Source organism: Sinohyriopsis cumingii, chromosome 5, assembly GCF_028554795.1.
Source record: "Sinohyriopsis cumingii isolate HCF-2022 chromosome 5, ASM2855479v2, whole genome shotgun sequence".
Taxonomy (NCBI): Eukaryota; Metazoa; Mollusca; class Bivalvia; order Unionida; family Unionidae; genus Sinohyriopsis; species Sinohyriopsis cumingii.
Genome location: NC_142965.1, coordinates 24,025,273 through 24,040,808, shown reverse-complemented (window position 1 = coordinate 24,040,808; position 15,536 = coordinate 24,025,273). Strand labels below are relative to the sequence as shown.

The 15,536-nt window shown below is 35.9% G+C and overlaps 1 protein-coding gene across 2 annotated transcripts in view; it reads right to left on the bottom strand.

Moving 5' to 3' along the window:
* Positions 1 to 652: 652 nt before the first annotated feature.
* The window catches only part of LOC149798792 (hippocalcin-like protein 1), a 37,734-nt gene continuing 22,850 nt past the window's right edge, over positions 653 to 15,536 (bottom strand). For both annotated transcript variants that reach the window (XM_089957678.1, XM_089957679.1), the window contains exon 3: positions 653 to 3,246. In XM_089957678.1, the coding sequence (XP_089813804.1) occupies positions 3,046 to 3,246 (201 nt within the window). In that variant the 3' untranslated portion in view covers positions 653 to 3,045. The remainder of the gene's footprint in view (positions 3,247 to 15,536) is intronic.

The window sequence follows — 15,536 nt, the reverse complement described above, 5'->3', positions numbered from 1 at the left end:
ATCCTGGCCAATCTGTGACATTCCAATCATACGTCACGTAGCACTTGCTTCAAGGACATGAATCATGGACATAGTTCCAGAAATAATCAAATGTTGACACGCTTGGAAAATTAGTAGCTGGCAAAGAAGTTTTTTAGAGTTTATAAACATTTTTCAACTATGAATAAATTCAGTATATATAGTTCAACGCCTTCTAAAGCGATTTTAATAGTTTCCCATAATATTATAAGATAAACGTCAAAATTCTAGAACAAGGCAGGAACCATAACAAGTCGAGGAGAGTCCTGGTGATCAAAAAAACTGTTTGGCACGCCCATGAGATCACGCAACATGCTCAGCCTCAAGGTCATGAGCGTTGTTCTAGCTCTAGTCTCAGGTATTGATACTAGATATAGGTACAGTGAGTTTCCCAAGAAGAACAAAACCATTTATTCTTCTCTCGTGACGTGACTCTGTGTGGGGGGGGGGGGGGAAAGGCGAGACAATAGTTCTGATCCGGTCTATTATGAATCGTACCTCACCTCCTGTCGTCTAAACTCTTTGCCTGACACATTTACTATCTACCTCACCTCCTGTTTGCCTGACACAGTGACTATCTATCTGTGGATGTATTTAATATCTTTAAAAGGTAAAAAAATGAAGCCAAACTCTGTTCCGTGCGTAAACGTTTTATTTTGGAAAAACAAGGTCGTTAACGGGGCGCCTAATGCACATTGTAAAGTGCATACTGCGACGCAGTTGAAAATAAAAGTTGGTTTATATAATTGTCTACTATATAAAACGTGCAAGATACCAACTGCTGTAAACGATAAAATAAAAATTACATGGATGAAATTACACTGAAAAATGGCTCTGAAATCGTGTAACAATAATTTATTATCTGTTAAAGAGCAGCAAATATGTGCATGTGAATACATTTGGCAAACAGTTTCAAGTCTTCCTACCTGTCCCTGTAAAAAAAAAAATTTTCAATTTAAGACCAGTCATACCAATGTATCCTCCAATGTCCAGAAGTCTCTAAAACGTCAGGAAACTTCCCTTAAATATATTTGTGACGTCTTTTGTTTCTGTTTGTTTTGTACACTGAGTTTTTTAAGGTCTTATGTTTCATTGGAATGACTAATGTTTGTGAACATACAAAACTGTTTCGTGCCAACATTTTTATCAGAGATAGAAATGTTTGAAATGTTAGTGGTCCGTCTTGTGACCTTAGGTCCAGATATGCAGTTTTCAAGCCCCAGGAATATTTACTTTAACGGGTGCTTAGGCATTTATTGGATTCGAGTAAATTTTTATACCTGTAGAGTTTATTGCATGAAAACAGATCACTCTAGTTATTCAGTCAGGAAAGAGACGGCGTTTGACTTTAACAAAACGCCTTAAACGTGTGTGTGGGTGTGTGATTTTGACTGGTCTGAATATGTGATCTTGTACTACAGACGATGGTTCACAAGATGACATCCTATTGCAATTTATAGTTATTTCATCAGTAATATAAACAACGGCTAGCTGTACTTGTTTGATTTGTAACTTCTATTTTTTAGGTTAAAATTAAGTTTTTATTTTAGTCTGATGAGTATGTTTCCTACATTTCAAGCAAACTTATTTTGAAACGTATACTGAGGGTGTATTCAGTGTTTTCTACACCAAAGTGTAGCGACTGTCCTATACGTACATTTTTTGTGAAAAGAGAAGTTTAGGGCGTCAAGTGTGTGCCGTTCCGCTTTGGCTATAATGAAGGAGCAACACTCATCACACCATTATACACTGAAGACTGGATTACAAAAGTCTGTGTGCTTTATCAAGAGAAGCAGCCAATAAAATATTTTCAGAAGACTGCCTAACCCCCACCACAAGTCTTATACACAAAACTTACCATCTGAGGAGAAAACTTTAGCCATTTGAGGAGATTGCTGTCTAGCGGACAATAACGGCATATTTTGATTTCATATTGGAAAATAAAAGAGTTCTGTCATTTCTTATTGGACGAGAAAAGAGTTTTGTCACATGATCAGATAGAATGCTGACATGAAAAACTGAAATACGTAATCTTAATTGCATGTGTCAATTAGTAACAAAAACTTCTATTTTTTCCAGAAGGATGAACTTTTGACCCCCATCCGGGAATCTGTTTTGCGTCTTAATTAGGTATATGACTGATGTTCTGATAAAAGTTCTATCAGTCGGGCTAAAACCATTTGACACATTAAGTTGTAATATGTTGTGACCAGTTTGGGATGAATTTTTATTTTCTTTAAATTATTGAATTCAAGTGGTTGTTTTCCCTGGAAATACAAAAGTGCTGATATAATTTTTGGACAAATACATTTACTGGAATTTATACGGAATTCAAAAACTGGGATACTATTTTCTTTGATTCAACAAGAGACTTTTGACACCTCAGTACAACGCTGACTATAACTGAGGTCATCGCCTTCCATCTTGAATTTCATCAGGATTTGAAGTGATATTCATTTAGAATTTTTCATTGATATGACCCGTGTTTTATAATTCTTTAATTAATTTTGGATTTAATTCGTAAAACCGTAAATTCATTTTTCTCATTTTTCACACTAAAAAGTACTAAAATATGAAGGAACTGAATATGTTTACTCTTGATTTACATATCATAACTGTACATATCATAAAATATCGATAATAATCTCATAAAAATTGTTTACTGTATACAACCTCTTATAGGTTAAGCCCAACTGCAAACAACACAGAACAAAATCTACCGTCCCATAATGAACCGGCCGATATGCGTCGACGCAGTTTGTTAGGAGTATTCAGTTGAACAAGCAAAATAGAATCTGATAGGTATATACTGTTTGGACTTAAAGACAAGTATAGACGCTGCTAAATTTAACAGCGGTATTAAAAGGACAATGTGAAATGACTGAAAATGTACATATGGAGCATGCAACTATAACGACTTCAATAAAATGGCTGAAGTTACATATATACTTGCTGTATTTTGTTCACAAAATTAGAATACAGTTGGACTTTTGAATATATGCTTATTACGTCATAGTTCCTAACCAATCAGCCCTCATCAGGATTTGGGTCCATTTGTAATATGTTTACAGCGTATTGCAGCTGCAGGTTGGATGCGCCTTCTTGGAACTCCTCCCACGAAATCCGCTGGTCTTGATTACAATCTACGGAGTTGAACAACTCCTCCGTGAAATGTTCTGGAGGTTTCATGCCAGCAGATGTCGTGCAGTTCACCATTTTGTATACAGCCTTAAAAAGAATGAACCATATATAATTAAACGGAATTAAAATAAATAATTTTGAATTATATTTCCCCTATGTCAATCAGTCATACACAGAATCCCCTTATCACATTTCCAATGACCAATAGTATAACCCCCAGATGTTGCTTGGTGTGGGTAACGGTACAACGTCACATACCAGTTTTGATTATAAGAGCACTGAAATATCCCATAATGTATCCAAAAGTGTAGAATATAAATTAACTCTGAGACTAAATAACTACGAACTATTGATTGGATAATTTAACGGACAGTTTGAATTAATAAATGAAAAATTACTATGATTATTAGGGGTGAAACGATTCACCCGTGCACGTATCGATACGATTCACGATACACTAACTGCGATACGATACATATCGATACACTTGATAGTCTCTTCCTCTTTGAAGGGTAGGTGGTGCCCCTTTAGGTATCTTTACATAATGGTTGTATTTCCAATGCACATATTACAGACAGAAATATAATTATCATATATTAATATGCAATTTTCATCGATGACAAGAAAATACAAATACTTTCAAAGAGACTACCCGTTGGTTGTGAGTGAGTTTTATTTATCGTTTTAGGCAATTTAATGGTGGATCCATTTAATTCACTTTAGCCACCAGGCTCTTTGTTTTGCACTGCATGAATGCTTTGAATTTCATTTCTAACTTAAACTTGGAAAACAGAACAAATAAAGCAGTTTTCTCGTGCAAAGCAAATCTCGTATAGAACAAATCTGGGCATGGGAATGAGGATGAATACCAACAAAATCTATCACATTGTACGTCCGGCAGATACAAAAGACTGTTGTAACCACAGGCACTTGCATTTGTTAGTGAAGAAGGAAAACTAATGACAACATCCAGTCCTATTCTATAATTATTTTTTTAAGACAAGGTGATAAACTGTAGCTGTTTGAAATCTGCCCCTCCCCCCACTGATCCGGTTGTAATTTTATTTATTCCAGCATCACCTTCATTTACTGGTTAAATATATCTGCATGACAAGAGAAATTCCAAATTTGTTCCCCATGTACAATTTAAGGAGAGATGCTGCCAGGATTTTATCTTAAAGTGGGGTGGGGGCTTCATCCTTTGTCACCGAAAAAAGTAGCGAGTAGAAAAGAAGGAGGGAGAGGTGGAAACAATCATGGTTCAATATTTACCTAACACAATAATACTCCAATTCTTAGAGCTCTACTGAAATCAAAATCTTTAAAAGATGTTGCCTCTAGTTGCATAGGTATCAATATGTTAATTATTTCTGAGCATACTCTGTTTATTATATGTGTATACATGTTTTTCTGTTCTTCCTTCTGAAACCCATATGTATAGATTTCTTTGTCAGCTTGAAGATGTTGTGAAACTGATATTTATGGCTGTTATTTAGAATTTTCCAGAGCTCACAAATATTACCTTTTGGATACATCTGCTCCAAAATAAGATTTTTTTACTAACACAAACTTTTTTTAATCAGTAATTTACTGACTACTATGCCGTATTTCTTATATGTTGCACGATGCTGTATTAAGGGTTTTAGTCCATCAATGCCATAGTCTGCTTGTGCAGACAGTTATTTAAATAAATAGCTTTACTTCTTAAATATTGTTTTCATCCTTATTCAGATTATCTTAACCCTGATATGGAAATATGGTTTTGTAGCATTTGATTCGCAGGGCAAAATTGATGGATGAGAAAAGAAACAGGATCCTAATTTTAAAATGCCTGTATTTTAATGAGGCTCAGTATTCTGCCCATTCTATCTTTAATTTCGAAATACCGCTCAAAGGGAGACTGACCGTCGCGTCCTCTATTTGTGCCCATCCAATATATACATCTAACTCGTATTTAACATCATTTTCGGGCTTAAAATCACTCACTGGTATCTCCAGTAACAATTTCCCAGCTGCAATAATCCAACATGCTTCATAACTTTAAAACTTATTATCATCATCACTATCACCAGCCTGTATTTGGCGAACGAAAACTTAATGAACCACGTCGGGAATCAGACATTTTGGGTTTTCTAGGTGGTCCATTATTTACACACGTATTTGTAAAACTTCCATCATGGAGGATTCAAACTACGACATAACTCTTATTCCAGGGCACAATTTGCCAATCGAATTTAGTTTAACAACAATTTTTGTCATGCATGAAGACCCCAGATGTGTAACCTATTGCCTACCCGAAAAACATGTCGCGACAAGAACTGTTTAAATAAAATGTGTATACTTTGCAGAGAACATTTTCATATGCGCGACTTTCAACTAATTTTCGCGAGTTCTCGCGCATCAATGTTCTCCAGATGTGCGAATTCGTACATATTTTGCACGATTCACGCTATCACACACCCTGACATGATCTCTGTTTAAGTATTTTATATGTCAAAGACTTTAGAGCGAAATGTCTATGTTGCTTTGCTAGTACTTCCTGTCTGTCATGCATGCAATAAGCTACACTGATTCCTGATTGGTAGTTATTATTTAACTTCGACCGGAACAAGCAGTAACCACCAATAAGATTTGAACGCGCCATATTTCACCGTGTGACACACCGGTAGTGTAGCTTATAAATCGACAAAAGGAGGACAAGATCAATTTCAATATAGAAACTTCGCGTAAAATGGGTTTTTAAATGGTGAGCAAAAAACTTCATTATATTCATTATCTACGTTGAATACATTTGGAATGTATCATTTATGCTGAACATGCTGCTGGGTTAAGATAATTAGCATGTGATTTGGGGTGTGGGCAGATTACAAGCCATGTCACTTTGTTTTAATTTATGGACGGCGAGCAAGTATTCTCAATAGCCTTTTTCCTTTAACTAATACAAATGAGTCTTATTAATTTAGTTTTACAGAGGTCTCGCTAGGAACTAGGAATCCAGGACTCCAATTTTTGTAAAAATAGGAGTCACACCATCAAAAGTTGCAGTCCCTTCTTTCCTACAGAATCAACACAGACGTGAGTGCATCTATTTTTAGATGGTGAGGTTTTCGTAATGTAATCACTCACTTTAATACAGCTTCATTACATCAGTCCATTGACAGGATTGCAAATTTATGGTTTATTTATTTGTCTACGTCCTTGTAGTAATTTTAGGCAATGGTTAAATAGTATCTGATATGCTGTTTTTTTTCCCCAGTATTTTCGCAAATACGTGTCAGGTCGGAAAACGGACCTTAAAGCGCATCTTGCGAATTCCACAACATATCATTGTCTCATACGTTTCTGACCTACATAATTTGCATTTTAAAGTTAAATCTTTAATAAAATAATACCTTGGTTTGCTTGCAATGATCTGTATATTTTTCATAAAATATTTGCCCGATGATTTACGAAAACAGACAATCTAATAAACTGGTACATCCCAGACTTAGCGAAGTCCGCCATTATTTCCCGTTAGGCCTACTGGTTCACTTACAGTTTCAAACTAATTTTATGACGAAATAGTGTACAAGAGGCAGTTAATATATATCCAGATCACCGATTCTGATCTTAAACCACATGTTTATATGTTTTATCATCAATGGATATCATGCAGGAAATTAATAGTTGCTACCTTACCCGGAAAAGGGTTAATGGTCAATCAGTTATCAAAGCATGTGCTTGTGAATGGGCAAGAGTTTGTTTTTCAACGTAACTGATATCAAAACTAGGCGTGGCTACTGATGTCTTGATGAATACATTTCGCTACAACACTAGAACTAAGCGGGCTAAGGCGAGTGGTATTTTTTAAAAAAGTATGGTCAATCAATGTACCTCTTAAATACTCTTCGACCAAGAAAAAGCTTTTGACCGATTAAATAACTATATACAGAAGGTTTTAGAAAAATTTGGCTTTGGACCGAATTTCCGAAAATGGACCGAAGTCCTATACACAGGGATAACTTCATATGTACAGGTAAATGGAAAATGTACGAAAGAATTTGAAATACAACGATCAGTGAGACAAGGATGTCCACTATCGATGCTATTATACGTAATGGCAATGTAAATCATAAGCCACAAGATAAGAAATAACCCAGATTTACAAGCATACCAATACCTAACCAAAAAAAAGACGATTGCACTAACTTGATAAGAGAGGGAAGATGTTACAAATACTTAAAAGAAGAATTTGAAAAATTCGGTAAAGCGTCGGGCTCACAAATTAATCACGACAAGACGGAAATCTTAAAAATAGGAAACTGGAGGGGCAACCTTCCTGGGCGGCCTCCCCCCACCTACTGAGAGATACGGTAAAAGCTCTAGGGGTGCACATTGGGAAAAAAGAAACAATAGAAAACTACAAATTATTAAAAAAAATAAAGGGAAATGTGGATATCTGGGCCATGGCGCCACTATGCATTATGAAGCGAGCCCAAGTGGCAAAGACATATTTATATTCAAATATAAACTATATAATTAAATCCATAGACATAGATAACAAAATGTTAAATAAGATAGACAAAGAGATAATAGACTATGTCTGGAATTTTAAAATGCATTACATAAAAAAAACGTTATATAGAGACAAAAGGAGAGGGGACTCTACTACTAAAACTAACAAATATAATTAATAGATTTTAAAAAAATACAACCAGACCCAGCTACAGCATGGGAAGCACTGTACATTTACTGGTTCGGCTTCACTCTGAGAAACCGAACAGAAATATATAAAAATAGTAAATTAACCAAAAAATTAGAAGTACCACGAAAATTCAAATATATTAAAGAAATACTTTTAAAGTACAGGGATAACACGGAAGTATGGAAATTAGAAGTAAGGGAAAGTTATGCATGGATTAGAGAAGAAGTACCGAAATATATAAAATGTAGAGTAGAGCAGGAAAACGGGTGGATAAACTGGACCAAAACTTGGAAAAACTGGGAAAAAAATAAGATCTTTAAAAAAACACAAAGTATCATTTTTAAGTATTTACACAACGCCTGGCTTACAGGCGAAGAAGCAGTAAAACGTTGTATGATTAGGGAAATGCCAAAATGTCCGTTATGTAAAAAGGCCAATTTCACCAAACTACATACGATGGCCTAATGCGACAAAAACAAAAATAATAGGATTAGGGTAATAATGGAAATTTGTAAGAAATACAAGTATCATCGAAATAATATTTTATATTAGATGTGGATTATGATAACAAAACTGTTTTAAAAATAATAGACTACATAATAACAACTATTATATCCTGCGGACAAGTGATTAAGTTTTTTAAATAAGAGGCGGGGGAGGGTTTCGGTAGTACCGATAGCGGTAACGCAGATGCGAGCCGAACCCTGCCCCACCGCGCGACTAATATTTCCCTGCAGATAAAACATACTTTCAACCCCAACTAAAAACGACCTTCAACCCAAACTTATAAGAGAAAAACGATTTGATTTTTTTTTTCTTTCTTTGACGTATTTTGTTAGTAAGAGATACAGGGAACCTCTGCGTGGGAGAAGTATGTTGCATAGACGTTGCATGGCTAAGTCACAAGGCGCTACGCGAAGTGGACAGGCCTGCGAAATAGTGGACAGAAAACCCCACGCAGAGGATATGGACAAACATAACAGAAACATGGGGAAATAGTAACATTTAAAGAAGAACAAGTCTAACAATACTAACTTGACTAACACACAAATACAAGTTATAACTTTTGTAACTTTCAATTACACTTTCAATAAAGGAGAGAGCTACACTCCTCAAAGGCGAAACATTCAGAAAATAAAGGAAAATGCAGAACCTTTATCGGACAAGCCTCTCATTCAATAAAAGTAGAGAGAAAACGACACATATGACCACTCACTCAAAACAATATCACACCGTTTTCTCTACCAAATTTCGAAAACTCAGTCTAAATATTTAATGAAATAAATATCCTATGAATGCAAGAGAGGACAACTGGGGAAATTTGAACTTGCCGCCCAGCTATTGCCTCATGTTCTTTTTGATGTGCTCTTTTAATGGCAATATGTATGTACATCAAGGGATCTTTCAGTCACTGAATTCTGCCATTGTAAATATCAACACAGCTAATTGATCAACACATTTTCCCACAAAGCAGGTGGCTGAAGCAGGACTGGCAAATCTTTGAATTTTATCGCACATCTATTACATGCGTACGGAAGACTCCCGCCTCAGTGAATTTCTGCGTCCCAGATCAAATATTGGCGTCCAAATACGCGCAATTAAGCGTTTCCGAGATCTCATTGACAGCCTAGTACTGAAAATGGTGTTTCAGATGAATTATATGCTTAAAAAATAAGAAGGCGAACTAATAATAAGTATTCATGAATGATGAAGACTAAAATAGCATATATGGTAAGTATCGTGTTGTATCGATTCTCCTTCTCTTGTCTCGATATGATCATCGTTCCAGCAAAACTATCAATGAATCGTTTCACCCCTAATGATTATTATGTTAATTGTTAATCAATTATTTGAACAACTTTTCAAAAAGCGATGGCGAAGTAAACAATCTGCATACATGCATGTTAGCATGGCCATTATTGGTGTTTTCTTCGTTGTAAACTAATGTATAAACAAATGTAACTTGGGAATTCATAGGGTGTTAGACATTTGTGAACGCCGACTTTCTTCATTAATAGCCATCTACGAATAACCATCGGTCTACTCTCGTAAAATCCTTTTGTACATGAATCTTGAGCAATTGATTCTTTACAAAAAAAATTGGTGAAAATGCCATGAAATGGAGATTTGTCTGAGGTGGAATAAAACCAAGCATGGCAACCCAAATACAAATGGAGATTTCCTTTTGGAATAATTTTAAACTTCAAAATTAGAATGAATTTGTCATATTTTGAATGACCTGTATCAATTAATACCAAATCCAGTTGATATATACACCTTTGACAGACCTTTGCATGTTCTTTCTTTGTAACTCCTCTTTCAAACTGAAGATCACTATATAGTACATTCAACCAGGGAAAACTATGCAGAATAATTATATAAGTATTAAATAACTGGATTTCAAAAATCTCGCTGAGTAAACGTTGACGGAAGATTTAAAGCAAGTTCCTTTTGGAGACAGTTCATGTAGGTCAAGGTTGTACTTATGTTTGGTTGGATGATAAAGTAATGCTGTTAAATAACATTAACCAGCAGTTACCATCTAAAGAACGTAGAATCATGCGAGCATTTACCATCCAAAGAGCGTTGAATCAGAAGACCATTTACCATCAAAAGAGCATAGAATCAGTCGAGCATGTACCATCTAAAGAACGTAGAATCAGACTAGCGTTTACCATCCAAAGAGCATAGAATCAGTCGAGTAGTGTACCATCCAAAGTGAGTAGAATCATACGAGCAATTACCATCCAAAGAGCGTTGAATCAGAAGACCAATTACCATCTAAAGAGCATAGCCTCAGTCGAGCATGTACCATCCAAAGTGAGTAGAATCATACGAGCATTTACCATCCAAAGAGCGTAGAATCAGACGAGCAATTGCTATCCAGTTAGCGTAGAATCAGACGAGCATTTGCTATCCAGTTAGCGTAGAATCAGACGAGCATTTGCTATCCAGTTAGCGTAGAATCAGCTCAAATTCTTTGAAGTGAATTGTTGATGACATACTGATTAAGCAAAATTAATTAGAATTGTCTCTAAAATTCAAACAAAACATTTGATATTGTGAATCATTAATTTCAAATACATACAATATCAACCTAAAATACTGAGGCTACGTTTCGATCTTATCTCTAAAATAGATTACATGCTGCTAATCGGAGAGGTACTATCTCGTATGTAAGGAAATAGCCATTAGATTACCAAGGGGGTCGACTGTAGGCCGTTGCTTTTGTGTTTTTTTAGATGATTTTCTAAAGTTTTTGAAACATTCTTTAGTGTATATGTATGCATACGATACATGACAACAGTCCATATAAACAGATGATGCATGACAACAGTCTAGGTATGCAGATGATACATGATAACAGTGTTTATGTATGTGGATGATATATGACAACAAAGTCTATATATGCATATGATACACGACAACAGTCTATGTATGCAGATGATACATGACAACATAGCCTATGTATGCAGATGATACATGACAACAGAGTTTATATATGCAGATGATACATGACAACATAGCCTATGTACATAGATGATACATGAAACAGTCTATGTATGCAGATGATACATGAAACATTCTTTGTATGCAGATGATACATGAAACAGTCTATGTATGCAGATACATGACAACATAACCTATGTATGCAGATGATACATGAAACAGTCTATGTACGCAGATGATGCATGAAACAGTCTATATATGCAGATGATACATGCCAAAAGAGTCTACTAATGCTGATGACATATGACAGCATTAAGTGATACGAATATTAGACTTTCATTTAATATGAACTTTCTTTTTTTCCAAAATCGAGAGTCAAGGACTCTTGACTACAAAATAAGGAGTCCCATTGAAAATCCAGTGAGTACCCAACCAAATAACGAAGAGTTCCAGCCCCGCTGTAATAAATAAATATGTTTAGAGCTATAACGTTTTACATCTTAAATATGAAATAGATACATTAAAACGTTTCATTGTAGCATTGAGAGAGAGAGAGAGAGAGAGAGAGAGAGAGAGAAGGGGAGGGGGAGAGATTGCATCGGGGAGGTTGAAGAAAAGTGTCAAACAACTCACATCAGTATTAAGGATGTTAAAGAATCGAACCGTTTTGCTGCAAAATATTACTGTTTCGTCTAATTGTGCTTCAAGTAGAACCAGAAGCATTGCTTTCACTTCCCAAGGAATAATCACTGCCACAGCACAGGGGATCGTATCGTTGCTTACAAGTTACCTGTCATACATGCACTATATAATAACTACAAAGGAGGACACTTCTCCCCTTTCTCGCGCGACCTATTTAAGCGTAAACACTGATATTTCAGGCTACATTTCATTTAGCGTAATACATTTGGTACCGATGTTTAGCTCAGTTATTCGACTTTGTACATATATCCGACGTTTGGCTTACTATCATACTTTAAGGAATGCCAGACTATTTTTCCATGCCACTGCTCGACCTGGCCATGATAGCGCCCGCTTAATATGCAAGAACAGCGCGCTGAATGGAATACTGCCTTCTCAATGGCCAACTGAAAATAAGTTATAAATAAATGCAGGATATCATTTTCTATTAACCAATGAGAGTAGTCTTCCGTGCAGTGGGTTTTACTTGCATATTAAGCGGGCGCGATCAGAGCCATGTGGAGCGGTAGCATCGGAAAATGGTCTCGCATTAGATAAACGTGTCATATTAAGTCAAACTTTGGATAGTGGTACACAGTCGAATGCCTGGCCTGAAGATGGGTACCAAATTTATTAAGCTATGCAAAGCGTAGCTTGAAATATCAGCGTTTATTCTTAATTAGGTCACGCGAGAAAGGAGAGAAGTGTCATCCTTTGTAGTTATTATATAGTACATGTATAACAGGTAAATTGTAAACACGATACGAGCCCCTGTGTGCCACAGTAGTATTTTCCACCGGCCATATTAAGATCCCATCGCACAATAATGTTTTATTCCCGGGCAAGCCCAATTTTGGTCTGACACACCGCCACTCCTTTTTTCCAAAATCTTGCATATTTGTGTTTCTTTTTTTGTGTGTGTTTGTGCTGCGAAATACCCACTGTTCGTTTCTCGAGTCGACAATACCAACAATTATGATTTAATGTGCTTGATCGAACTTGAATGTCCGTTAGCGCCGAAACATAGAATGTACCCAACGAATAGCACCCCACGGTGATGCATAAACGATGATAAAGGATGTCTTTGTTTGTTAGAACTTCACGAGGCGAACACTTTCATAAAGACAGGTAAATCTTTCGCTTGATCGTATAGAGGTAGCCACATAACTTCAACATTCCTTGTATAGCCTCTGCCACGCAATTTGGCGTCGCACAGCCGATGAATTTTGTAACGCGATGAGGGTCTTGTTAGGCGCATGAACTAAATGGGTACAATCGACCGATCATTGCCTGAAAAGGTGTCAATGCGCAGACAAATAATTTTAATATACAATGGGAAGGGGGACAGGGAAGAACTTAAAAACTGGAGGCCCATCTCCCTCCTGAATATGGATTATAAAATATTAAGTAAACTTTTAGCAAATAGAGTTAAGAAAGGTATGGATAAAATTATAAAAGTTAATCAGACATGTGGACCAAAAGGAAGGGATATTCAAAATAATATACTAAATATAAGAACAATAACAGATTACATACAAGACAATGGACAAAAAGTTGCTATGGTACTTTTTGATCATGAAAAAGCATTCGATAGAATTGAACATAACTATATACAGAAAGTGTTAGAAAAATTTGGTTTCGGGAGTAACTTCCGAAAATGGACTAAAATCCTGTATAATACAATAACCTCAAAGGTACAGGTTAACGGAGCCATGGCAGATAAATTTGACATCCAAAGATCAGTGAGGCAAGGATGCCCACTGTCAATGTTATTATACGTAATAGCAATCGAAATGCTAAACATTAGCATAAAACTTAACAAAGACATAGTAGGTATTAAAGTTCCAAATATAAAAGAGGGGGTAAAAATGCTACAGCATGCAGATGATTGCACAAACTTTATACGAGATCCAAATTCCTTTAAGCACTTAATGAGGGAATTTAAAAGATTTGGAGAAGCATCAGGATCTCAAATCAATCATGAAAAAACAGAAATTATGAAAATAGGAGACTGGAGAGATAAACACTTAGGATTACCCCCACATCTTATAAAAGAAAGAGTCAAAGCACTAGGTATATACTTTAGAGTAAATGAAGAAAAAGAAAACTGTAAAAAAAATAGAAGAGGAGATAAAAAAAATGTGAACATCTGGGCACTAAAGTCTTTATGCCTCATGGAACGAGCCCAAGTGACAAAAACATATATGTACGCAAATATAAATTATATCCTAAAATCCACATATATTAGTAACATTACATTAAATAAATTAGACAATAAAATTATAGACTACATATGGGATTTTAAAATGCATTACATTGATAAGGAAACTCTTTATAGGGCCAGGGAAGGGGGGGGGGGCTAGACTTACCTAGCCCCATACTACTTAAAATCGCGAATATAATAAATAAATTTAAGAGGATACAAGCAGAACCAAAATTAGCATGGGAGGGTATATATATTTATTGGTACGGGTTTACATTAGGGAATAGGTCAGATATATACAAAAACAATAAACTCGTAAAAAAATTAGAGATGCCAAGAAAATTCAAAAGCATAAAAGAACTTTTAATAAAATATAGGGATAAAAAAGATTTATGGGATAGGGAAGAAAAACTAACGTATAACTGGATGAGAGAGGATATAACCGGGAAAATTAAATGTAAGGTAGAAAGGGATAACATGCATGTCAATTGGAATAGAGCATGGGGGCACTGGTCGAAACTGGGCTCCCTGAAAATGCAAAGCCTCTGCTTCAAATACATGCACAATGCATAGTTGACGGGAGAGGTTGCAGTGAGACCGCATATGGTCAGAGTACCGCCAAAATGTCCACTGTGCAATATGGGGCCATTTAGTAAATTACACACCATAACACAGTGCATCAAAACAAAAGATAATAGAGTCCAAATTATAGCTGAAATATACAAAAATGATATATACAAAAAAGAAAACATATTATATTTGGATGGAAATTTCAGCAAAAATACCTTATATAAAATAACCGAATATATAGTATCAGTAATAAAGGCCTGTGGCCAAGTAATTTTTAATAAAAAAATAAACACAGAAATCCAAAGAAACGATATATAACTAATTGAAAGAAACCCCTATGAGGGAAGTACGGTACGATGACGCCATGGGGCTATGTCAGCAGCAGGGACGGCGAACAAGCTCTAATTGGTTCACCTGTATTTTCGCAAAATACGACTTCCTGGGGGATCGCAAAAATCGTAAAAAAAATGCGATACAACTCCGTCAACGACAAATTGGTTTACCTGTTATCGCTGATGGTTTTTGTTTTCTTCGATGTAACTTCAGAAAAAATGCGCGATTGTCGGTGACGCGTTGAGAACGTCGCCCTCCCTGCTGCTCAATTAAAAAATTGCTATACCAAATAATGGTACACTCGGAATCTTATACAGCCAGATTAGCACGAGAGCGACTAGAAGCACTTAAGAAATATATCCCTGTAAAAGAGGATTTCAAAAAGAATGTGCAATCGCGGCGGGAAGCACAAGTTGAGTACGCAGCGGAAACGGAACAGTTGTTTAAACCTGTCAC